The 25,236-nt window shown below is 38.0% G+C and overlaps 1 protein-coding gene across 2 annotated transcripts in view; it reads left to right on the top strand.

Moving 5' to 3' along the window:
* Positions 1-25,236, top strand: part of VAV3 (vav guanine nucleotide exchange factor 3) — a 349,793-nt gene that overhangs the window by 267,829 nt on the left and 56,728 nt on the right. For both annotated transcript variants that reach the window (XM_070486950.1, XM_070486951.1), the window contains one exon: positions 22,979-23,115. In XM_070486950.1, the coding sequence (XP_070343051.1) occupies positions 22,979-23,115 (137 nt within the window). The remainder of the gene's footprint in view (positions 1-22,978; positions 23,116-25,236) is intronic.

Genomic DNA, 25,236 nt, shown 5'->3' with positions numbered 1-25,236 from the left:
ACTGTCACAGGTAGTCAGAGATCCGGAGGAGAAAGGGCATTGCAGCCAGCACAGGGAGCTAGGATAATTTGTATGTAATAGGAACTCCATTCACGAACAGTTCAGTACTTTCTACTGTCATTCATTGCATGTTATTCAACAAATCCAGACATAATCAAATGTTGAAGTTTTCAATAAAATTCAGAGTAGCAACAGCACTATTTCAGTGCATAGCAAGTTGTGTTGCTAAAATGCGTTCACCAAAAATAGTTTATTTTGTGTTTTTTATAGCATTTATGATAAATGCAGGATAACCTACTTTTAAAGGTCACTTAAAACTCTTCAAAGTAGTATTTTATTAGATAAAAACCTTTAAATAAAATTTAAAAACACACTTGTGAACCATTTCAAACCTACCAAAAATAATGTGATAGATGCTAATGTACTTAGCAAGAATAAATAGATATTAACGTTTTGCCATGTGTTAGATCCTGGTCAGAAAGTTCCTGTTTCCATGAATCTTCGTTGATTTATAACATTTTACCAATATAAAGAGTATAGATTATTATTTTACTGTTTTGATTTTTTTCCCCAATGATAAACACCTGACAATGAGTGTCTTTTCACATGTGTAAGATTCATTCAGCTTTTCTTATCTGTGAATTACCTGTTCATATACTTTTCACATTTTTCCTTTGGGCTGTTTATATTTTTTTCATCTAAGTTTTAGTTCTTTATATATTTTGGGTACTAATCTTTTGGTTATATTAATTGCATGCCTTTACCTTTTTAATGGTTTCTTTTTCAGAGTTTTAAGTTTTAATGGAGACAAATTTATTGATCTTTATTACGTGCTTTTTGTGTCTTGGGTAAGAAATCTTCTCTACCTAATATCATAAGGAAGGTTTAATATATTGTCTTCTAAAAGCTTTACAGTTTAACTTTTCACATTTCATCATTATTTCATCTGGATACATACATGCCTTGTTTCTAGGCTTTCTAATCTCTTCCATTGGTCTATTTTTCTATCCCTACACTAATACCACACAGTTTTAATTATTAAACTTTTCAGTAGTAACATCGAAATTAAAAATGTTTTGTGTGGAGATTGCTTGATATTATTATTAAATATAAAATTATTTTGCAACATGTTGAGGCATAGGAACATTGGACCTAAGGTACTTATGCAAATTAAATCAATGTAGATTATTTATTACAGAAAAATGGTTACAAAGACCTAGTTAAGGGTCAAACATCCATTGACCCTTACCGTGTGGCAGGTGGTATGTTAAATGCTTCGTACATAATTATTTCACAAAAACCTCATTAGTAGTATTAGTATCCCCATTTTTCAGACACGGAAGAGAAGTGTTTATAGCATTCATTTCTTAGACCTGTTTGACATAATGCCTGTGTTCTTGACCATTACACATACTGCCCTCTCATATGGGCTCCTCTCCATTATTTACTGCAAACACAAAAAAAAACATATTGCCTTCAGGCTAGGTGACTCCACATTGTAGGTGACTCATTCAAACCTGAGCTTCCTCACTTCCCCTGCCATTGACATCTTTACCACCAGTAACCTCTGCCCCTGCTCCATTTCAGCCAAACATCCCCACAGCCACGACTTGGGCTTTCTTGTCATCCAGACTTTCTCCATTTCTAAAACATTAAATTCAAATATCTCATTCTCTCATCACAGTCTTAGAGACCTGCTCCTCGACCCCTCTGCTATGTATCTATGCATCAGCCCCCTCCTGTGTTTATTGACTTGCCTAATCCACTTAGTTTCTGTGGCCCAACATTTGAACCATTCTTTTGCCAATATCTGAATCAACCTGTCTTTACTCATCTAGCTGGATTGCAGAGTCCTACTGAAGAAAGTCTTCCAAGAACAAAGATTTGTACCTCTTTAAATGTGGTGAGATTTGTATAGCCTCCCCTGTGTCTGGCTGATGCCCACTTATACTATAGTTTCAGCTTAGAGTCTACGTCCTCCTGACATCTTCTCTGAGCTCCCTGGTTTAGGTGCCTCGCTGAGCTCTTCCATAGCAACATGTCCATCACTGTCACAGCAATGTCGCACTGTCTAAGAGTGTATATATTCCTCTTGATCCCTACAGGATGCTAAGCTCTTTAAGGGAAGGGACCTTATGTTTTACTCGTTATTGCATCCCGAATGCCTCTCATATTTCATGACTAGATGAAACAAGCAACAGGGAGTCAAGGAACCAACCAAACCTATAGATGAATATTTTTAAAATTATCTGTAGAATCCAAAGTGTTATCTTCGTGGGGAAGTATTTGTAACTTTTCAAAAATGCTTTCAAACATTTTTTTCTCAGTTTTGTTCAAAATCATTGTATTTGGTCTTGGTGAAATTTGACAAAAATAGAGATATATTCTGTAGAGATCTTTCTGTTTAGATGACAGAAAAAGAAAAACCAATTTGGAAGACAGCAGAAAGCTGGATATACCTGAATCATTAGAGAAGTAGCTTATGAGTTTATCTGTTTGACGAAATAGTCCCCCGAAAATCTTAGAATTTGAGAAGCAATATATCCTTCACTTGCTCAGGGGGACTTCAGTTGCTCTGGATTATTTTTTGTAAACTTCGTATTTACCATGTGCTCTTGGATATTTGATTAAACTTGATAACTAAAAAGCAGATTATTACCACAACTTATATTTCTTAGTGGTTGGTTAAATAAAAGTTATTTTAAGAATAAATATTACAAATTGTTAAATCCTTGAAGGCAATAGGAAAAAGAAATGTTAACTTGGTTTTATCACATATGTTTGTTTTAAAAATTAACAATCAACTCTCATAAAGTAAAAATTTCTTCTGAAAATTAAATCATTCATTGTTACCAAGTTTTTACCACATACCAAGCACTGTGCTTGGGGTTAATAAAACAAAGATGAATGACTTAGACAGTCTCTACTTTAAAGACAAAAAAAAATTGTTTTGTGATTTTGTACTGGATAAAAAAATATTTTTTCTGTATAGAGGTAAAAAATTTTTATAGGAACTGTACTGTTACAAATGGTACCCCCTAGCTTCAAAGAGCAAAATAGGGTATCCTGACTATTGAGACTTGGGAAAAAAAACTCTGTAACTAGGTTTTTTCAAAAGAGTTGTTGCTCCAAGGTAGATGGAAACCAGGACCTGAACAAATGTTTATTGAATTTATTGAACAGAGAGTTACTAATTAATAGTACACCACAGAGCCAATGCCCAAGTACAGATTTACATGAAATGTTCTTTTCTGCGCAGAATTATGCCTGCTCTTTGTCATGCTTGAGTTTAATCAGACCTTTTTGCTGTGACTTCATTAATATTAGGTACTTAGTCCATGTATGTTGAAAGCATTGTTTTTGGCACATATTAGATTAAGCCACGGGAAATTGCCATTTTTTGTACTTCGAAGACAGTCAACAGCGGCCAATTCCTATGGTTCAACCCAGTTTATATCACACTTCTGTGTCAGGATGAACACCGGGATGTTGACAAAGAAAGAAGTTTTGTTCATTGTCTTGGAGGAGTTTGTCTTTTTTTTTTTTTTTTTTTTTGAGAAAGATTAGCCCTGAGCTAACTGCTGCCAATCCTCCTCATTCTTGCTGAGGAAGACTGGCCCTGAACTAACATCCATGCCCATCGTCCTCTACTTTCTATGTGGGACGCCTACCACAGCATGGTGTGCCAAGCAGTGCCATGTCCTCACCCGGGATCCGAACCAGCGAACCCTGGGCCACGAAGAAGGGGAAGGTAGGAACTTAACCCCTGCGCCCCCAGGCTGACTGGAGGAGTTTGTCTTAACTGAGGAGCAAGAAACATAAGTGAAATATCAGACTCTGTCCAAGAACTCAGGAGCAGGTCATTTTTAGGATCAGCCATTTTTTATGGTATATACAGTTTGTGAGAAGTCAGTGGTTTGGTTTTGGAATTATGTGCTGTATTAGTATATTATATATTATGTTTAGGTGTTTTTGTAAACTGTAATTATGTGTGAAGTTTGTGTTAAGTGTTACTGGTATTTTGAAAAGTGAGGCAGAACTGTAAGTTCTATTTCAGTGTGTGTTTTCCGTGCATAATCCTGTTTTTACCAGTGTAACTGCCTTCCAGATGATTCATCACTCTGGCACTATTTCTTATTATTTTAACATTTGTATTTTTCCTTGTAGTCCACAGTTTGCATTTTAATAATTATTACTTTTATATTTTTTATTATATCCTTAGGATATAGGTTTCGTTTCATTTTTATTATTTTTGAGATAATTAGAAGCAACTGCATCTCTAACCATTTAAATAGCTTATTATGCTAAATTTGAACAAGTTGAAACCATACGATAATTTCAATATTTAAGATTGATGGAAGAAGCTCTTTATGCAGGAAAAAAGGTAGGAAACCAAAAATTTTGGGAGAGATTAAGGCTAACCTTAAGGAAATTAAGAACAGAAAAAAAAAAAAAGATGATGACCAGGAAAAGAGGTAATAGTTTTGAATTGATAGGAGAGGGAGAAAAAATAAAATCAAGATTTTGAAGGGCAAAAAATTACTAATGCTATCTCTAAAGTCAATATTCTACATACATTTCAAATATTTTAAATTGAAAAATTATAGAGGACAAAAGCTGATCAGCTAATACCTTAATTCTTTAATATTCCTAATCAATTTATAGGAAGCAGAAGATATACTTCCAGTATGAAAATCCCAGGGCTATAGGGATTTTGAAACTAAATCTCTGAACTTCCTATGATAGTTTGAAGGGTCTGTTTTTGCTTATAATACTATCATTTCCACTGGAATATTTTGTTTTGTTTTGTTTTACATATTTGCTTATTTCTTTTTTTAAAAAATTTATTTATTTTTGGATGTACATCATAGTATATTTTGAATTCTGTGTAGATTACATCATGTTCACCACCCAAAAACTAATTATAGTCCATCCCATCACATGTGAGCCTAATCACCCCTTTTGCCCTCCCCCTCCCCCCTTCCTCTATGGTAACCACCAATCCAATCTCCAATGCTATGTGTTTGTTTGTCGTTGTTTTTATCTTCTACTTATGAGTGAGATCATATGGTATTTGACTCTCTCCCTCTGACCTATTTCACTCAGCAAAATACCCTCAAGGTCCATTCATGTTGTCACAAATGGTCAGATTTCATCATTTCTTATGGCTGAGTAGTAGTCCGTCGTGTATAAATACAACATCTTCTTTATCCATTCGTCCCTTGATGGGCACCTAGGTTGCTTCCAAGTCTTGGCTATTGTGTACAATGCCGCAATGAACATAGGGGTGCAAGTATCTTTATGCCTTTGTGTTTTCAAGTTCTTTGGATAAATACCCACTGTGCAGTGGGATAGCTGGATCATATGGTAGATCTATCCTTAATTTTCTGAGGATACTCCATACTGCTTTCCATAGTGGCTACACCAGTTTGCACTCCCACCAGCAGTGAACAAGGGTTCCCTTCTCTCCACATCCTCTCCAACCTTTGTTGCTTCCAGTCTTGTTAATTATAGCCATTCTGACCGGAGTGAGGTGATACCTCATTGTAGTTTTGATTTGCATTTCCCTGATAGCTAATGATGTTGAGCATCTTTTCATATGCCTATTGGCCATCCGTATATCTTCTTTGGAGAAATCTCTGTTCAGATCTTTTGCCCATTTTTTAATTGGATTGTTGGTTTTTTTGTTGTTGAGCTGTATGAGTTCTTTGTATATTTTGGATATTAACCCCTTATCTGATATATGGTTTGCAAATATCTTCTCCCCATTGTTAGGTTGTCTTTTCATTTTGTTGATGGTTTCCTTTGCTGTGTGGAAGCTTTTTAGTTTGATACAGTCCCATTTGTTTATTTTTTCTTTTGTTTCCCTTGCCCGGTCAGACATGGGACCTGAAAATATGCTGCTCAGACCGATGTCAAAGAGCGTACTGCCTATGTTTTCTTCTAGAAGCTTCATGGTTTCGGGTCTTACATTCAAGTCTTTAATCCATTTTGAGTTGATTTTTGTGCATGGTGTAAGGTAATAGTCTACTTTCATTCTTTTGCATGTGGCTGTCCAGTTTTCCCAACACCATTTGTTGAAGAGACTCTCCTTTCTCCATTGTATGCTCTTGGCTCCCTTGTCAAATATTAGCTGTCCATAAATGTGTGGGTTTCCTTCTGGGCTCTCAATTCTGTTCCATTGTTCTCTGTGTCTGTTTTTGTGCCAGTACCATGCTGTTTGGGTTACTATGGCTTTGTAGTATATTTTGAAGTCAGGGAGTGTGGTACCTCCAGCTTTGTTCTTTTTCTCAGGAATCCTTTGGCTATTCGGGGTCTTTTGTTGTTCCTTATAAATTTTAGGATTCTTTGTTCTATTTCTGTGAAAAGTGTTGTTGGAACTTTGATAGGGATTGCGTTGAATCTATAGATTGCTTTAGGAAGTATGGGCATTTTAACAATGTTAATTCTTCCAATCCAAGAGCACGGAATATCTTTCCATTTCTTTTAGTCTTCTTTGATTTCTTTCAACAATGTTTTATAGTTTTCAGGGTACAGATCTTTCACCTCTTTGGTTAAGTTTATTCCTAGGTATTTTATTCTTTTTGTTGAATTGTAAATGGGACTGTATTCTTAGTTTCTCTTTCTACTACTTTGTTGTTGGTGTATAGAAATGCAACCGATTTTTGTATATTGACTTTGTATCCCACGACTTGACTGTATTCCTTTATTGTTTCTAAAAGTTTTTTAGTGGAATCTTTAGGGTTTTCTAGATATAAAATTACGTTGTCTGCAAAGAGTGACAGTTTCACTTCTTTTCCAGTGTGGATCCCTTTTATTTCTTTTTGTTGTCTGATTGCTCTGGCTAGGACTTCCAATACTATGTTAAATAAGAGTGGTGACAATGGGCATCCTTATCTGATTCCTGTTCTTAGAGGGATAGCTTTCAGTTTTTCTCCATTGAGAATGATATTTGCTGTGGGTTTGTCATATATGGCCTTTATTATGTTGAGGTATTTTCCTTCTATACCGATTTTATTCAGAGTTTTTATCATAAATGGATGCTGTATCTTGTCAAATGCTTTCTCTGCATCTGTTGAGATGATCATGTGATTTTTATTCTCATTGTGTTAATGTGGTGTATCACATTGATAGATTTGCAGATGTTGAACCATCCTTGCATCCCTGGAATGAAACCCACTTGATCATGACATAGGATCTTTTTAATGTTTGTTGTATTCGATTTGCTAGTATTTTGTTGATGATTTCTGCATCGATGTTCATCAGTGATATTGGCCTGTAACTTTCTTTTTTTGTGTTGTCCTTTTCTGGTTTTGGTATCAGGATAATATTGGCTTCATAGAATGAGTTAGGAAGCCTCCCCTCTTCTTCAAGTTTTTGGAAGAGTTTGAGAAGGACAGGTATTAAGTCTTCTTTGAATTTTTGGTAGGATTCACCATGGAAGCCATCTGGTCCTGGACTTTTATTTTTTGGGAGGTTTTTGATTGCTGCTTTGATTTCCTTACTGGTGATCGGTCTATTCAAATTTTCTACTTCTTGGTCCAGTGTTGGAAGGTTGTATGTTTCTAACAATTTATCACTTTCTTCTAGATTATCCAATTTGTTGGCCTATAGCTTTTCATAGTATTCTCTTCTTATCTTTTGTATTTCTGAGGTGTCTGTTGTAATCTCTCCTCTTTCATTTCTGATTTTATTTATTTGAGCCTTCTCTCTTTTTTTGTTGGTGAGTCTAGCTAAGAGTTTGTCAATTTTGTTTATCTTTTCAAAGAACAAGCTCTTGGTTTCATTAATTTTTTCTATTGTTTTTTTTTAGTCTCTATTTCATTTATTTCTGCTCTGATTTTTGTTATTTCTTACCTTCTGCTGATTTTGGGCTTTGTTTGTTGTTCTTTTTCCAGTACCTTTAGATGCGCTTTTAGATTATCTATTTGGGATTTTTCTTCTTTGTTGAGGTAGGCCTGAATTGCTATAAACTTCCCTCTTAGAACTGCTTTTGCTGTATCCCACAGATTTTGGCATGTCGTGTTTTCATTTTCGTCTCCAGGAATTTTTTGATTTCTTCTTTGATTTCTTCATTGACCCAGTTGTTGTTCACTAGCATTTTGTTTAATCTCCACATTTTTGTGGCTTTTCTGGTTTTCTTCCTGTGTTTGATTTCTACTTTCATACCTTTGTGGTCAGAAAAGATACATGGTATTATTTCGATCTTCTTAAATTTTTTGAGACTTGTTTTGTGGACTAAGCTGTGATCAATCCTGGAGAATGTTCCATGGACATTTGAAAAGAATGTGTATTCTGTGGTTTTTGGATGAAATGTTCTGTCTAGATCTACTAAGTCCATCTGGTCTAATGTGTCCTTTAAGGCCAGTGTTTCCTTATTGATCTTCTGTTTGGATGATCTATCCATTGGTGTAAGTAGAGTGTTAAAGTCCCCTACTATTATTGTGTTACTGTCTATTTCTCCTTTTATGTCTGTTAATAATTGCTTTATATATTTAGGTGCTCCTATGTTGGGTGCATAAATATTTAGAAGTGTTATATTTTCTTGTTGGATTGTTTCCTTTATCATTATGTAGTGCCCGTCTTTGTCTCTTGTTACAGTTTTTGATTTAAAGTCTATTTTGTCTGATATAATTATTGCTACCCCCGCTTTCTTTTCTTTGACATTTGCATGGAATATCTTTTTCCATCCTTACACTTTCAATTTGTGAGTATCTTTAGGACAGAAGTCTGTCTCTTGTATGCAGCATATACATGGCTCCTGTTTTTTTAATCCAGTTGGCCACCCTTTGGCATTTGATTGGAGCATTTAGTCCATTGACATTTAAAGTAGCTATTGACAAATATGCATTTATTACCATTTTGTCCCTTTTTTTTTTCTGGGTGTTTTAGTAGTTCTTCTCTCTTCCTTTCTTTTTCTCTTGCTCTCTTCCCTTGTGGTTTGATGGCTATCTTTAGTAATATGTTTGATTTCTTTTGTCTTACTTTTTTTCTTGCTTGTTATAGGTTTCTGATTTGTGATTACCACAAGGATTTAATATACTATGCATGTAACAGTCTATATTGAGTCAATAGACTCTTTAGCTTGACCTCTTTCTAAAAGCTCTACTTCTTCACTCCCCTCCTCCCACATTATATATTTTTCAGATCACATATAGTCTCTTGTTTAGTGTGTGTCTATCCATTACCCTCTTATCATTGAAATTGGTGATTTTAGTACATTTGTCTTTTAACCTACATGTTATCTTCACAGGTAGTCAATCTGCTACATTTACTATATTTTTACCTTACAAGTGATTTTATTGCCTGGGTTTTTGTTGTTGTTGTTTTGTTTTTTTGATAATATTTTTTTAATCTCTATTTGTGGTCATTGCTTTCCCACTTAAATAAGTGCCTTCAGCATTTCTTGCAGAACTGGTTTCTTTGTGATAAACTCCTTTAATTTTTGCTTGTCTGGGAAGCTCTTTATCTCTTCTTCCATTCTGAATGACAACCTTGATGGATAGAGTATTCTTGGTTGTAGGTTTTTTCCTTTTAGCACTTTAAATACATCGTGCCATTCTCTTCTTGCCTGTAGGGTCTCAGCTGAGAAGTCCGCTGATAGCCTGATGTGCTTCCCTGTATATGTCAATTGTGGCCTTTCTCTTGCTGCTTTTAGGAGTCTCTCTTTGTCTTTAGTTTTGGACATTTTAATTATAATATGTCTTGGTGTGGGCCTCTTTGGGCTTGCCTCGTTTGGAGCTCTCTGTGCTTCCTGAACTTGGATGTCTGTTTCCTTCCTCAGGTTAGGAAAATTTTCATCTACTATTTCTACAAATAAATTTTCTGCCTCTTTGTCTCTCTTCTCCTTCTGGGACACCTATAATCCAAATGTTAGCATGCTTGATATTGTCCCAGAGTTCCCTTAGACTGTTTTCATTCTGTCTGATTCTTTTTTCTCTTTTCTATTCTGCTTGGGAGATTTCCTCTAGTCTTTCCTCTAGCTTGCGGATCCGTTCTTCTGCCTCCTCTACTCTGCTATTGAGTCCCTCTAGTGAATTTCTCATTTCCAATATTGTGTTCATCATTTCTGATTGTTTTTTTTTATATCTTCCAGTTCTTTGCTGATGTGCTCACTGTGTTCATCCATTCTTCTCCGCATATCTGTGAGCATCCTCATGATATTTTGTTTGAATTCTTTGTTGAGTAGGTCGCTAGTTTCTGTTTCACTTAGTTGTTTTTCTGAGGTTTTGTACTGTTCCCTCGCTTGGAAAGTATTCCTTTGCCTCCTCATTATGCCTCTTTCTCTGTGCTATTTTCATTGTATTAGGTGAGTCAGCTATGTCTCCTGATCTTGGAGAAGTGGCCTTATGTATGAGATGCCTTATGAGGCCCAGCAGTGTGCTTCCCTCTCGTCACCAGTCCTTAAGAACCAGGAGTGACCCCTTTATGGGCTACTTGTGTCCTTCTGCTGTGGCAAGGTTGCTCCCACTGCAGGTACCCAGGGAGTCTGATCTTTCCTTCCCTGGCCAGCTGTTTGTAAATCCGGTTTGGGGAACCTCAGCGCTGTTGGATACAAAGTCTATCAGCACACTCTTATTGCAGTTTTCCTCTTAATTGGGATGGTACCCAGTGTAGCTGGTTGCTAGGCTCAGGGGCGTACAGCTGTGATAGGCCTCAGGCCTACTAGTCTGTTGTCAGTTCTCTTAGGAGTGCAGCTGTGTGGGGCTGGCCCTTGGCCTGGGGGCACGTAGTTGTTTCAGGCTTTGGAAGGTGGGGCTGATCCTTTTTATGGCTATTTGTGAAGCACAGGTCTTCTGTGCTTATTAGCCTTACCCCCCACAGGACCACATACATGTCAACACAGTCCTGGTCCATGCACACTTCTTAACCCCCTGGATTGTACCCTGACACCGCACTGCAGAGGCCCCCACCTCTCCACCAATGCCCCTCACAGTTCGCCTGATCCTCACACAGGCCCTGCCCTACAGAAGCAGACACCCTTGCCTGCCTGTAGAGGATCAAGGCACCCAGTCAGTGCAGGCTGAAAAGTAGCCTGAGGGCTTGCTGTTAGGTGAGGCCAGTCCCTAGGGCGGGTTGCCTGCCCTGGCTGAACTGGATTAAATCTGTGCTCTAGTGAGCCTGGGAGACCTCTGGGCTAACAGGCTAAGGGATGAATCTCAATGGCACCCACCAGAGTCCATGTCAGCCCACCTGGACCAGCTCAGAACAACGGCTCCCACCAATGTCTCAGTCTCTGGAGAGGTCCCTCCTCTCACCAAGATTCCCCCAGAGCCCACCAGGTGAGTCTCGTTTCACCGAAGGACTGTCAGCCTTCTCTCTGGTGATTTTAGGTTGCTGCAATGAGTGAGTTTGTGCATGGGCCCTTTATGACCTGGGTCTTTTCCGCTTTCGGCCTATAGCTTTTCTGGGTGTATGCTCGCTGCAGTTAACAGCCAGCAAAGCCAGACAGTAAGACCCTCGTCTCAGTTGGGCTGAGTCTGAAGGATGCTTATAGCAGTATCACCCCCGCTCAGGACCTCACTCCTCCAGGGAGGGCTGCATACCTTAGGGTGGCTCCCGCCTGGCCAGCTGAGAAGCTCCCCTGCTCTCAAAGGTGGCTTTTTTCCTCTCCAGCAGGAATTTCTGCCTCCTCTGCCTTCGTCAGGACTGTCCCTTGTTGTGGGGGTTGTTTTTATCCAGTTTTCAGTTGTTCGTGGGAGGAGGTGAGTTCAACGTCTGCTCACACTGCCGTCTTGACGAGATCTCTCTCCACTGGAATATTTTGAATCTGATTCTTTTCCAGCTTCCTTGGGGAAAGGCAGTGATTTATTTATTAAGTATTAAAATTTGAAACAATCATGTATGACCTTTCCATGATCTTCCCTTGTTTTTCCCAGTCAACCTAGGAGTCCACCCTCACTGGGAGACAGAGTGGTATTGGAAGAACACCATTTTGTGCTTTGAGCTAGCTGTATGCAACTGTACTTGATTTGCTTCATATGTAAATGAAAATGTTTGACTAAATTATCCTAAGAACGTTCTTTGAGAGAATCACTATTCTGTGCTATGTACAGTGTTTCCATTGCCAGAACAGTATTATTTCAAAAGAATACAAAACTCAGTGTGGTTTCTGTTATCTTTCCCTCTTCTAATTATAGAAAGTGTTAAGAAGGAATGTTCATGAGAAGGGAAGAATGTTTTTGATTTGTGTATGTCCTTATGTACATATATTGGTTGTTGATCTTTGGCCCCAGTGAAAGGGAATGTACACAAAAATTTGCCATAATAAAGTGAAGATATATAGCCAGCCTCCTCCTATGAAACATTGCTGGTCTTGAGTAAGAGTTATACCTTCACTTGTCTTCAAACTGCTAAGTTTATATATGTACTCAATCTGCTCACATCTGAATCCATAAGATTGTAACTAAATGGTTCTCTCTGACTTGAATTGCTTTTTTCATTTCAGGAAGAGGTTAAGGAGGAAAAAAAATCAAGGTAAACAACAGGGTAGAGACTAAAGCTGAGTTACCTGCAGATACTGTGATGGCTATGGATCCTCAGAGTTTGAAAGTGGGCTCATAAAAGTTTATAAAGACTAAGCAGGTTGGAAGTTCTTCCAAGTTAATAATTTCAATGTAGTGTCATTTTATAAAGAGATGACTCTTCTACTTTTCCTTTTTCCTATTTCAGAAGTTTATTACAGAAGAATGTTCATAAGGATAGAGAGATTGTTTAATTTATGTGCATTAAAGTAGATATGTTGATTGTTGGTCTCTGACCTAAGAGCTCCCTGGCCTCTTACAGAAAAGCAGCACATCAAAATGATGGTTCAGAGTCATTTGCTTTCTCTGAAATTTTGCCGGTCAGGAATATCAATTGCATATTCTCTTCATTTTAACTTGTAAATCAATAAACCATGTCTGCACACATCGGAATCTTTAGGGAATGCAACTGAATATGCTCTCTGCTACTCAAGAAAGTGTATCACAGGAAGGAGGGAGGTCAAGAGAAAAGAGGAAAATAGAGATGAGCAAGGGGGAGTGGAAGGATGAGACTAGAGCACATTGTTTTAGAAAGTATATGCTACTTTCTATGTTAGGACTTGTATTATTTTTATTCTGATTAAGCATTAGAATAAAAAAGTATTTTTTCCTCTAAATGATGCAAGTCACCTAATTTAAAGGATATTTGGGATGAGTATAAATTATTAAGAGAGTCATTATTAAGGACCTTTAAGAAATGTATTAGCAGTTTTGCACATTAAAATTAATTTTATTTTCTGCAAAATTTCAGTTACATGTAGCATACTGATAGTTATAGGTAAAAGCACAAATAAATATAAACAGTTTAAAAGCAAGTCAAAACTAATGATGAAGTGTAGTTTGTTCAATAAAAACAATATTTTTATTATTAAAAGCTAAACTTCATTATGAAAGTAATAAATGTTTATCATACAGCCTTAGGCAGTACAAATATACAAAAAAAGAAGGGAGAGCAGATAGATAAGAAGTAAACAGAGGCTGGCCCAGTGGTGCAGCGGTTAAGTGTGCATGTTCAGTTTCAGCGGTCCGGGGTTCACCTGTTGGGATCCCAGGTGCGGACATGGCACTGCTTGGCACGCCATGCTGTGGTGGGCCTCCCACATAGAAAGTAGAGGAAGATGGGCACGGATGTTAGCTCAGGGCCAGTCTTCCTCAGCAAAAATGAGAAGGATTGGCTGCAGATGTTAGCTCAGGGCTAATCTTCCTCACAAAAAAGTAAATAACGATGTGAATTACAAGTTAGGGTTCATAATATAGACTATCTTGGCTGGATCCACTTGCTCAGGGTGTTTAAGCACCCTGTGATGTGATGAAAAACAGTGAGCAGGTGTGAGATTGGAACGAGAGGAGATTGGAGAGTTCTCAGGGGCCCACAATAGTATAGTCTTGTAGACTATGGCCAGGAGTCCAGATTTAATTCTAAGTGCAGTAGGAAGGGTTTTAAATAGGAGAGTGCTATTATATAATTTATATTTTTAAAAAGTCATTCAGGTGGCTATGTGCAGGACAGTCAAGCATTGTAAGAGTGGATAAGGAAAGGCCAATTTGAAAAGTAAATCTTAAATTGGTAGAAATAAAGATGGGAAGAAAGGGTTGATTAGAGAGCTATTTTGGAGGTATAGTCCAACTTGTGTGTTTGTGTTTGGAAGGGCGGCTTTTGGGAGAGAAAGATAGCTACCTTTTCCTTCTTCCAAAAGAATTTGTTGAGGGCTGGCCCGGTGGCGCAGTGGTTAAGTTCACACCTTCCGCTTCTCAGTGGCCCAGGGTTCGCCGGTTCAGATCCTGGATGTGGACATGGCACCGCTTGGCACACCATGCTGTGGTAGGCGTCCCACATAGAAAGTAGAGGAAGATGGGCACGGATGTTAGCTCAGGGCCAGTCTTCCTCAGCAAAAAAGAGGAGGACTGGCAGTAGTTAGCTCAGGGCTAATCTTCCTCAAAAAAAAAAAAAAAAAGAATTTGTTGAGATAAAGAACACAATCTTTGTCACCAAGGTGGTCATAGTCTAGTATATGTAAACTCTACAAAGACTCTACATAGAAAGATGCTTATGTTCTAGTACCCATATTTTATACTAGTTAAGTAAATAATTTGGGTACAATAAGTGGTATTGAAGCAGTAAGCATGGGCATCTAGGGCAGTGTGTTTAAGGCACTTAACCCACACGTAAGAGAATGTTAGCTTTCTTAGCAGAAATGGTATTTGAGTTTTAAGGAATGAGAGGAGTAAGTCAGATGTTTCTCCCCCTTGGGTGGTAGGTGAGCTGGCTGTGAAGACGACAGCAAGTATATGCCAGGAAGAAGGTGCAGCATGTTAATGAGAAATTGACCTGTTCAATAAATTTCAAATACTTCAACTGAACGTGTGTAGGTAAGGAGTGATGAAAGGACCAGATCCTCGAGACTGTGCACTATTAATTTTAAATTTCATCATTTGCTTTTATGCAATGTCACTGCCTGTTTTTCTGTTCCTCAAGTACTTCAGAATTGTTCCTGTCTCAGAGTCTTCATGTTTGTTGTTCAGCTTGCCTGTTAAATTTTTCCCTCCATGATACTGCCTTCTCCTCAGGTCTTGACCTGATCATCTTCTCTAAAGAAATCTCGCCTCCGTCCCCCCTGCCCCACCCCAACACAAACCCTGGTCACGCTCTAGTCCAGTACCTTTCTCTAATTCTTCTTGGGGGGCCCGGTGTTGCAACAGTTAAGTTCGCACGTTCCACTTCGGCAGCTTGGGGTTTGCCGGTTCAGATCCTGGGTGCGGACATGGCATTGCTTGGCAAGCCATGCTGTGGTAGGTGTCCTACATAGAAAGTAGAGGAAGATGGGCATGGATGTTAGCTCAGGGCGAGTCTTCCTCAAATAAATAAATAAATAATAAATTCTTCTTTATGAGACTTATATCTGATATTATCACATTTTTCCATTTGTTTTTTATTCATCTTCTGCACTAAAATAGGAGCTTTATGAGGGAGGGACATGTCAGTCTTATTTACCGCTGCACAAGAATGATCTGTAAATATCTGCTGAATAAATGAATGAACTCATAGAACAAAGAATGAAAACTAGGTTACTGCAAAATGCCCTTAATTGTTTTTGCTTTCACTCGATCCTATCCTTTCAATATCCTTTAGGACTGGATTGTTAAAGGCTTGTTTTGGTTGCAAAGAAAGAAAAGAGCTCATATGCTCTGGAGAATGGGCATTCTCCTAGGAGGGTAAGAAGCAGCCCAGGAAATCTTCTCAGTCATCACTTTGGATCTCAGTGTTTTCCATGGAGGGGAAGAGTACAAGGCTTTATGGGAATCTTTCAGGACTAACAGTCCTGCAAACTAGTGATCTCAGTCATCTTTTCTTCTCAGACGACAGAATCCATTGTTCCCTGCTGGCTTAGATATCCGCCTCCTGCTTTCATGTTCTGTAAGAGCAAATTGGATCATCTCTTTCTCATCCTCCAATGAGGACTGCCTTTTTGACAGTCTCCCTTCAAGCTTCCACCTCACCCTCTGGTGTCTCACATGTTCAGCCTGTTTATTGCAATCTTTGGCTTACTTGCCATTCCTGATCCTTGGGTCTGATCAGAATAGCAGAATGATGTGATTTAAGTGATTATAACTTTCTGTAGAAAGAGTTGCATGTGGCCCCTTGTCCACAGATCCTCAAAACTGCGTGTGGATGTGTCAAGCACTGAGAGTTCCAGAGATTGTCAAGTACAATGTATTTTTTTTTCCAGTTGAGCTTTGAGGCTCTGTCGTTAGAAGATACCAGGGAGAGTTTTTACTTTCCTTCTAGAATTCACGTAATCTTGGGGAGCTCTCATTCTTTCACCCCTCGAAGGAGAATTCTATCTCCTCTCTTCCTGCTCCCCAAGATAACACTGAACACCCAGCAGGGATTCAGATGATTCACGAACATACATCAGTTGGTATCGGAAGAGCTTTTCTCTGCCACACCTCCTTCCCTCTAGGTTTCAGAGAATGAAGACTGAGCTAGAAAGTTGGTAAATCAGGGTTTTAGTTCCATTTCTGCTTCTAACTAGCTGTTTGACTTTAGACAGTTTATTTACTACTTCGGTTCTTAGTTTTACAATGTAGAAAATGAGGTGATTGGTCTAGGGGATAATGCTCTTACTTTAAAATTATATTGTTGTCTCCTTTTTCTATCTTGAAAGAAGATCTTGACATAGCTCAGGCTGTACTCCTCAAACTGGACTCCTGCCATCCCTAGGAGTGGTCATTTACTAGGAGGCTGGCAAATACACAGCACTTTATCTCAGAGTTTTGATCATATTTAAAGATTTTAGGGAAACATCTTTTTTTTCACTAAAATGTAAATATTTGGTAGAATGTTAAATTTGCACGGATTTTAAAGTAGCATATGAAATTTTATAGTTCTCTTATATTTGGTAGCCTATAAAATCTTTTTAATAAAAGTAAAAAAACCTTCCAAAAGGCTTTACTATATCTTTCACCCTTGATTTATTAATACGCTATCAGGCAGTGCCAAAGAGTGACTAGTCAGTACTTATAAAGTTGGAGGAAGGTATCTCTGTTCGATCCTTGTTTATATATGAGCAATGACGGTGCTATTTCGTTCATTTAATTCAGCACTGTTTATAAAAGTAAAGTACCTTCTCTGGGTGAAAATTTTTGAAATCGTTGATGAGGAGTGTTCCGTTTGTGAACAATTAGTTCTTTAGACCAGTTTGTTTTCCACCAAATTGTCTGCTTCTGTCATAACAGATGGTTTCCATTCCGAGGCTCCTTTTGCTCTGCTGTGAAGACCAACAAGTGAATGAGAGCTCATTGCTTAGTGGGAAAGAGCCCTATACAGTGTGGTGAACAGGGGAAGCCCCGTATCCAGCATCCCCGGCCTCTTAACTTGCTTTCTGCTCAGTCTACCCAGCCTAGTCATCAGACCTGATGTTTAGATTGTGAACTTGTATCAGGAAGATCCAAGATGTTAATTTAAAGAGGATTTAGATGATAAGATGGCAGATAGTACTTATTTCCCTGTAGTTTTCTCAAAAACAAGTTTAGTCATGGTAGATATTAGGCATAGTACTTTGCTCATGAACCCACAAGAAAATGACTCCCAAACCTGGTTAGGATTTGGAAACCACACCGAGAAAATTTACAGAAAAAATAAAACACATATTTCAGGATCCTACTCAAGACTTACCAAAACAAAATTTACGGAAATTTTTATTGATAGGAATATTTTTTAAAGTTCCTACTGGATAAGAGCCCATGCCCAATTGTATTGTTGTCTTTCAGTTCACACGTCTGTCTATTCAGTGGATTATTGACTCTCTGAGGGCAGGAAGCATGTCCTTGCTCTGTTGTGAAACTTTCACGCTCTGCACTTGTGGAGTGCTGAGGACGTTTAAGGAATGTTACACTTGTGATCAGTTTCCCAGGATAAACCAACTACATCTTCTGACATCTTGTAAAACTAATTATTTTTTAATGTGACTGTGTTTAGATTTTAAATTAGGCTTCAGAGGTGAAAGGCCAGCACATGACTGACAATCCATTTATCTAGTACACAGCACTCTTCTCTAAGTTATTGCCCCAGGGAAATCCATTGCATTAGGGCAGTGATATCAGCATCATGAGTAGATATTAATTTATATTGTGGCAGTCATTCTTCTTAGAAGCCACAGCGGTTGATACTGGTACAGTAGGCTAAGTTCATTGAAATTTGAGGTTTATTTGAAAATTATCAGTGAAATAGTTTATATCTGGGACACTTTCTAATAGGATCCTACCCAGAATTAACTTTTTGTAAAATACAGTTTTTTATTTTTTGACATGTGTCACTCTAAGTGGCATTGAATTCAGATTTGGAAGGAAATTTTGCTTCAGATCTCCTTTTTAAAAACACTTCTGTATTGTTTTGGAAGACTGTAGCGTTCCACATAATTACATTGGCTTCAGTTTAATTAACCAGCACCCCGTGACTATTACTAGAGTATTACTGTCATTTTAGTATTGCTGACTCGTCTGTTGGTTAATTCGTCGTGCATAAGGATGACTTGTGGACCTTATCTGATTTAAGACTAGGCATATTTACTGATGTGAACAAAAGTTAAAGGGCAAAACTGTCCATAAGTTATATATTAAGGATATAGTGAGCTGTATAGCAAAGCATTTGTTGTAGGGAATGAAACAAGCTAAAATAACTAATCATTTGGCAGGAGATCTAATTTTGTCTTAGTCATTTTAATTATATTCCCTTAGGTAAAGATAATTGATTATATAAAGTTTTGGGATCTTCCCAGATTGCTGAACTATACATGTTGAAATTACACATGATGATTTTGCATTTAATATCTGAAGGTATATACAGTATAAATTTTCAGATTTTGATGAGCAGCCCTGCAACTGTACCTGCATATCCATTGTAAATGCAGTTCTGGGGCAGAAAGAAACTAAACAAACTATCGAGTCTATGTATTTACTCAAGAAGAAAGAAGCAGCTTTCTGGGATGAGTTGTGAATTTATAATATAATGGAATTTATATTTTTTAAATCAATTTTTAGAAAAACTTTTGGCTACTTATTTCTGATTGGTCAGTGTCAATGAGGGAAACTGCTGTTCTACTTTTGTGCTTTTATACTGTTTTACATCTCAGAATCCCTTGATGTATGGATAACCAAAGGACCATATGAATAGAGTTGTTTTTCTTTTTTTAAGGAACTAGGGATTTTAAGCTTGAACAAATTTTGAAAGGTTAATCTATAAGAAGGAGATTTGTCGTCTTCAACATAATTCCAGATGGAAGGAGGTAGGTCAGTGGAAAGAAGTTACACAGAGAGACACTTCTGAGGAAGTTTCAGTTAGAGCTTGTTAATAAACTCTATACAACAATGACTGAATGGTCATAGAGATGTGTAGTGAATGTTCTATCTTGGATGTTTTTAAACAGAGGTTAAAACCTGTCAGGGATATTTTATAAGGGGAGAATGAAACCTACACTAAATCAACACTAAATGGCTATTCGAAATATAAGCATCTGTAAATCTAATTTCGTCTCTCTTCTTGATCTCATTTATGAGGTGTGATGCCTGCTGTGGCAGTAGATTGTGTTAACAATTATATTGATGGCTGAGTGCTGACATGAAGTTTAACCCACTCCATCTCTTCTTATTTTAATTGCATTTTTATCTATCAGTTAATGTGATTGTGTTCACCTTCTTAGCAATGTTACTGTGCATTTTTTTAAACAAGGGAAGGAATATAAAGGGGTGTTTTGGAAAGCAACCGTTCATCCCACCAGTACTGTAGAACTCCTACTACATGCATGCATCAGAGGCAAGGGGCAGAGGGTCAGAATTCATCGTGTCGCTGTGCCTTTGCTTCATTCCTTTTGTTCTTTGATTTCTGTAGCCTTATAACCCTGATGACAGATCATCCTGAAATGGGAAATACTGACCAATCAGAAAGAAATAGCAAAGATTATCCTAATAAATGGCCAAAAAATATAAATTCCATTGTATCATAAACTCATAACTCATCCCACAAGAAAAACATATGATTCAAATAAGTACTGTATTTTGCAAGTCATTTATGGCTGAATTCAGGCTAGTAGCATTGTCCTTTTGGGTGTTACCTGGGCTCAAGCAAAATTCTTGGCAAAGGTCACACAATTTTTGTTTTCGGAATGAGGTCAGCAACATACCCTATGCTAGTGTGCTACTGGATTAACTTCCCAAAGGAAGCTCATAACCAAGAATAAAGTAATAGCAGAAAAAATAGAGTAAATGAAAAAATCAGGAATAAGCAAGACTATAAAAACCAAGTCCATCATTCCAAAGACTACTTAGTCATAAATAAGTCCTAAGACTACTTAGGTCTCAGTTCTTTACCAGAGTATATTTGTATATGTGCTATTTTTAATTTTAAATATTACAATTTTACTAGGCCATGTGTCATGGACATTCTAGTCTATCAAAAAAGATCAATCAGGCAGCATTGCTCTGTCCCTGGCATTCCACAGCTTCTTTGTGTAGCCTGGGCTTTCTATATTTTAATCCCTAATCTATATTTGCTTGGTGAAATGTCATCAAACTTAATTTTTTTCTCTAAATATTCTGTGCATTTTCATTCATTTCTTCTTGAGAAGAACTGGCTTGGGGATGTCGGCAATAAGAGAACTGCCATTTTCACCGTTTGTCACCTGGCACTGCTTCTTTTTGTCCTTGTGGGTCCTGGCCACAGAGACAGCTGCAGAGAAGGCCAGGACCTTTCTGAGCTCTCAACTAGCACCAGTATTCAAGGCCACGTCAGCTATTGCAGGTTTAAAAACTCTTCTTTCTTGCCTTCAGCCTGTATGTAAAAATTGACATAAAAACAAAATTATCAAGGGAGCCTGCTGAATGAAACGCTTTTCTTGCTCTGGAAATGCTCAGTAAAACTAAGGCTAACTACAACGCTGGCCCCCAAACATGGAATAACTGTCATGTGAACCAGACTCTGTTAAAACTTCTACTTGAGACTGCATCCTCTTTCATATATGAACTTCTAAATCAGTTGTTGTGTGCATGGGGTATTTAGGTTTCATTTTAAATTAACAACAGCAACTTAATAGAAAGTATAAAATAAGCTCTTTCTGTACTCGGGGCAGCCAGCCCTGTGGTCTAGTGGTTGAGATTCAGTGCTCTCACCGCCTAAGCCCAGGTTTGTTTCCTAGTCAGGGAACCACACCACCCATCTGTTGGTTGTCATATTGTGGCGGCTGCGTGTTGCTGTGATGCTGAAAAGTGTGCCACCAGTATTTCACCCAGAGTGGACAGGTTGCAGCGGAGCTTCCAAACTGAGATAGACTAGGAAGAAGGACCTGGCCACCACTTCCTAAAACAATTTGCCATGAAAACCCTGTGAATAGCAGTAGAGCATTGTCTGATACAGCGCTGGAGGGTGAGAAGATGCTGCAAAAAGACCCACTGGGTTCCGCTCTGCTGTCCACTGGGTCATTGGGAGTTGGAATTGACTTGAGGGCACTGCCAACAACAATACTCAAGGCATTTATAGTGTGTTGAAAGCAAGTCTGATAAACACTTTACTAAGAAGAGTTCTCTTGTGTAGTGTTGTTTTTGGGAAAGACAGTAAAGTCTGCTCTTTGTGTAAGGGCGCCACTTTATAACATCTGGTAGGGAAACGCTCCATGAAAGATGCAGGATGAAAGTCATCCCTCCAGGGGTTCTGTGGCACAAGAACTTAAGCCAAGGGGAGATGTAGCAACTCTTAACATGCCTCAGCAGTTAGAGCAGCTAAATTAGGGTGAAGGGCTCAGTGTTTTTCAGCCCTTCTGTCTTCTGATTGACTGGATTCATTTAAAAGGTGGCGATTAAAACTTTTCAGTTGTTTAATTTATAGTCACACTTGTTTTCTCCCCTCTGGGGTGGTTATTGAAAAAGGATTTTGAGGACTTTATTAAACTGTTTGCTGAAGCATTTTCTGTAGATATTGAGGTCTTTTCTAGGTAACTTGGACATGTAGAATTGAATGACAGTCATTCATCCTTCTCTATTTAGGGCAGCATTTCCAGCTAGTTACAGCTTTACCATGGTCAATCATTAGAATAAAAAATTGTGAAGTGTAGTAAGCAATGACTTAAGTCCCATGTGCAACAAATAGCATGTTTATGGGCGATCTCTCTCCTAGGAGGGAACAGTTTCACCTCTAAATGAAAAGGTGACTGAGGTTGTCCATTTGTGACTAGTATTGGTGCAATTAGGCCTGTGTACAATTGAAGCTGCTGTTCTCATAAATGAAATATTGAACTGAGGCCTTCATTGCACATTCCAAGAAATACAAAGAAATGGGATGAATCTGTATGTCAAGTATTGTTGATGCTATTGGCTTAGACATGTTCCCTTTATTGGGTCTGTTTTGCAAGCCTAAATTTCAGCCTGAAGAATTTCTCCATATAAATGTCTTAAGTATTGCAGTGGCACATCCATCACCTTTTTGCTTTTGAATTACAAAGATAACCTTAAGATATGAGCCTTATACTGGGCAATGTGATACATACACAGAAAGGGTGAGCCTCCTTAGTGATGAAATCAGCCAATGCCCGAGAGGAAAGTAATAGGCAGAAAGGATAGAGTTGATGAAAAAATTGATTCTTTTCCATTAAACCGTACGTGATGTGTTTTTTATGAAGCTGGCATCAGCTGAAAGAGAAATATTTTTTCAACTAAAAAGAGATTGATGATGAAGGAGAGGAAAAGTATGTAAGGGATCAGGGGATAAATATCTGTCTTATTCCGTTACCATCTCAAATAATGAGAAAATTGAAAAGGATTCCATTGTAGTTACTTCTAATATTTACTTGGACTTGGTTCTATTAAAACTTTTTAATGTTAATAATGGCTTTTTTTTTTTCTTGAAAGTACATTTAGACTTCACACATCATTTTCTCAATTCTAAAAGTTGTGTTGCTTATTTTCAGGTTTACCAAAGATGCAGGTCATTAAGAACTATACTGGAACACCACCCCCAGCTCTTCATGAAGGACCCCCATTACACATCCAGGCAGGTGATACAGTTGAACTGCTAAGAGGAGATGCACACAGTCTGTTTTGGCAGGTACTATCCAAATTACAGATTTTAGACTTAATGGGTGATTTATTACCACTTAAAGAATAAAGCTCTTGTCTTTAGAAACTGATTGCATACTTTCAGCTTCAGAAATTTTACATGTTGTGGGGAAAAAATATTTTTTATTAACCGTCCTCATATTTACCAACGCCAAAGTAGCAATGAGTGTTAGAACACTAAAGAAAAATAGTATTAGCACTGTGAATTATAATTACCATTTTTATTAAAAGTTCATACTTTGCCAGAGCATTTTTTCCAAACTTAGGACCTATGGGTAAGAACTAATTTGCATGGTTTTAATATATTAACAGTTCAGTTCAGGAGAATACCTAATTAGCTTACCAGTGCCATTTCTGGCCATATTTGATTTGTGCCTACCCACAGTATTACCTGAAGTTCTTGGGGGTTCTCTGGGCACAATTCATGAACTATATGAAATGGGAAAAGTAAGCCAGCATGTTGATGTCTGCTGGTGATGAAATCTTGCTTGTCCAGTAAGCCTCTATTCAGGGATTTTGTTTACTGTGGTAAATATGGTATAGTGTTAAAATTTGGTAAAGCTGGATGGTAGAACATTGCTGTTAATAAATTATTCTGTTTTCATGTGTATGTTAGAAATATTTCCAAGCAAAGTTAAAGAGTTTGTTAAAAATCTGTTGTGCGTTGAGGGGAAACGGGGCCAGGATCAACAGAAAGACTAGCACATGAGTTTGGTTGAGGTAAAGAGAGAGCAGAGAAGGACTGCTGGGTAATAATCCATTGTGCACATATGTAAATGATAGCTATTTTGTTTGCTTAAAACTGTTTTTTTATCTGTCGTCTTGTTACAGAATGCCCCTAGATTGACCATATATCTCCAACCACATTTCAATTGCTATAGCCAATGACTTTTCTAAAGCTCCACCTTTCTTCCTAAGTATCCTACTCCTCTCATACCTCATCCTTCCCAAAAAAGGAAGAGAATGACATATTCTACTAACTCTTCAGTCCACTCCTGCATCTGCCAACTCAACCACAAAACATACCTGCATTTGTATCCGAGATTCCTCACATTCAAGACTTATCTTTATTCTTGGATTTTCCATCAGCTGGCTCTTGACTCCTATATTTCCAACTTCATTCTCTCCACTGGCTCCTTTTCTACAGCATGTAAATATGTTCCAGTAGAGAATTCTAGGTTGGTGGGTTTTCTCTCTCAACACTTTCAATATTTCATTTCACTTTCTTCTTGCTTATGTAGTTTCTGAAGAGAAGTCAGAAGTAATTCTATCTTTTCCTCTATAGATAAGGTGCTTTTTCCTCTGGCTTCTTTTGGGATTTTTTCTTTATTTTTGATTTTTCTTTAGTTTCAAAATGAGAAGCCTAAGTGTAGTGAGTTTTTTTGGCATTTACCCTGCTCATTGTTCTTTCTGGATCTTGGGTTTGGTGTCTGACATTAATTTGGGCAGATTGCCGTCATTGTTTCAAATATTTCTTCTTTTCTTTCCTCTCTTCTTCTTCTTGGTATGCCCATTACATGCACATTACACCTTTTGGAGTTGTCCCACAGATCTTCAATATTCTCTTCTGTTTTTTCATGTCTTTTTTCTCTTTGTTTTTCAGTCTGGCAGTTACTGTTGAGATGATCTCAAGCTCAGAGATTCTTTTCTCAGCCATATCCCAGTCTACTAATAAGCCCATAAGAGGCATTCTTCGTTTCTGTTACAGTGTTTTCTGTTTCTAGCATTTGGTTTCGGTTCTTTCTTAGTAATGTAAAGGACTACAGTTGTGATGAGATGTGAAGGAACGGGAGGCTTCTATGGTCCTGTAATTAGGTCTCGGTCTTTTTAATGAGCCTATACTCAGTCTTTTTAATGAGCCTATACTTCTGGACGGTGAACTTCACAAGTGTTTCTCTGTTTTTTTTCTCCCCCTAAGGTGGAACAGGATGGCTAGAGTGGGCTGGAGTAGAGTATTTCGGTTCCCCAGGTCAGTTAGGCTCTGATAATACCCCAGCAGGTCAGGCTCAGGTTAACTAGTTTCCCTAAGGATAAGCCTTGTGAGAAGAGCAGAGTGCCTTTTCCCCTCCCTCTGCTGGAAGCCCCAGGGGATTTTTCTCCCTGTTTACCA

Source organism: Equus asinus, chromosome 16, assembly GCF_041296235.1.
Source record: "Equus asinus isolate D_3611 breed Donkey chromosome 16, EquAss-T2T_v2, whole genome shotgun sequence".
In the NCBI taxonomy this organism is placed as follows: Eukaryota; Metazoa; Chordata; class Mammalia; order Perissodactyla; family Equidae; genus Equus; species Equus asinus.
Note: the sequence above shows the minus strand (reverse complement) of the source record. Positions and strands in the feature narration are given on the sequence as shown.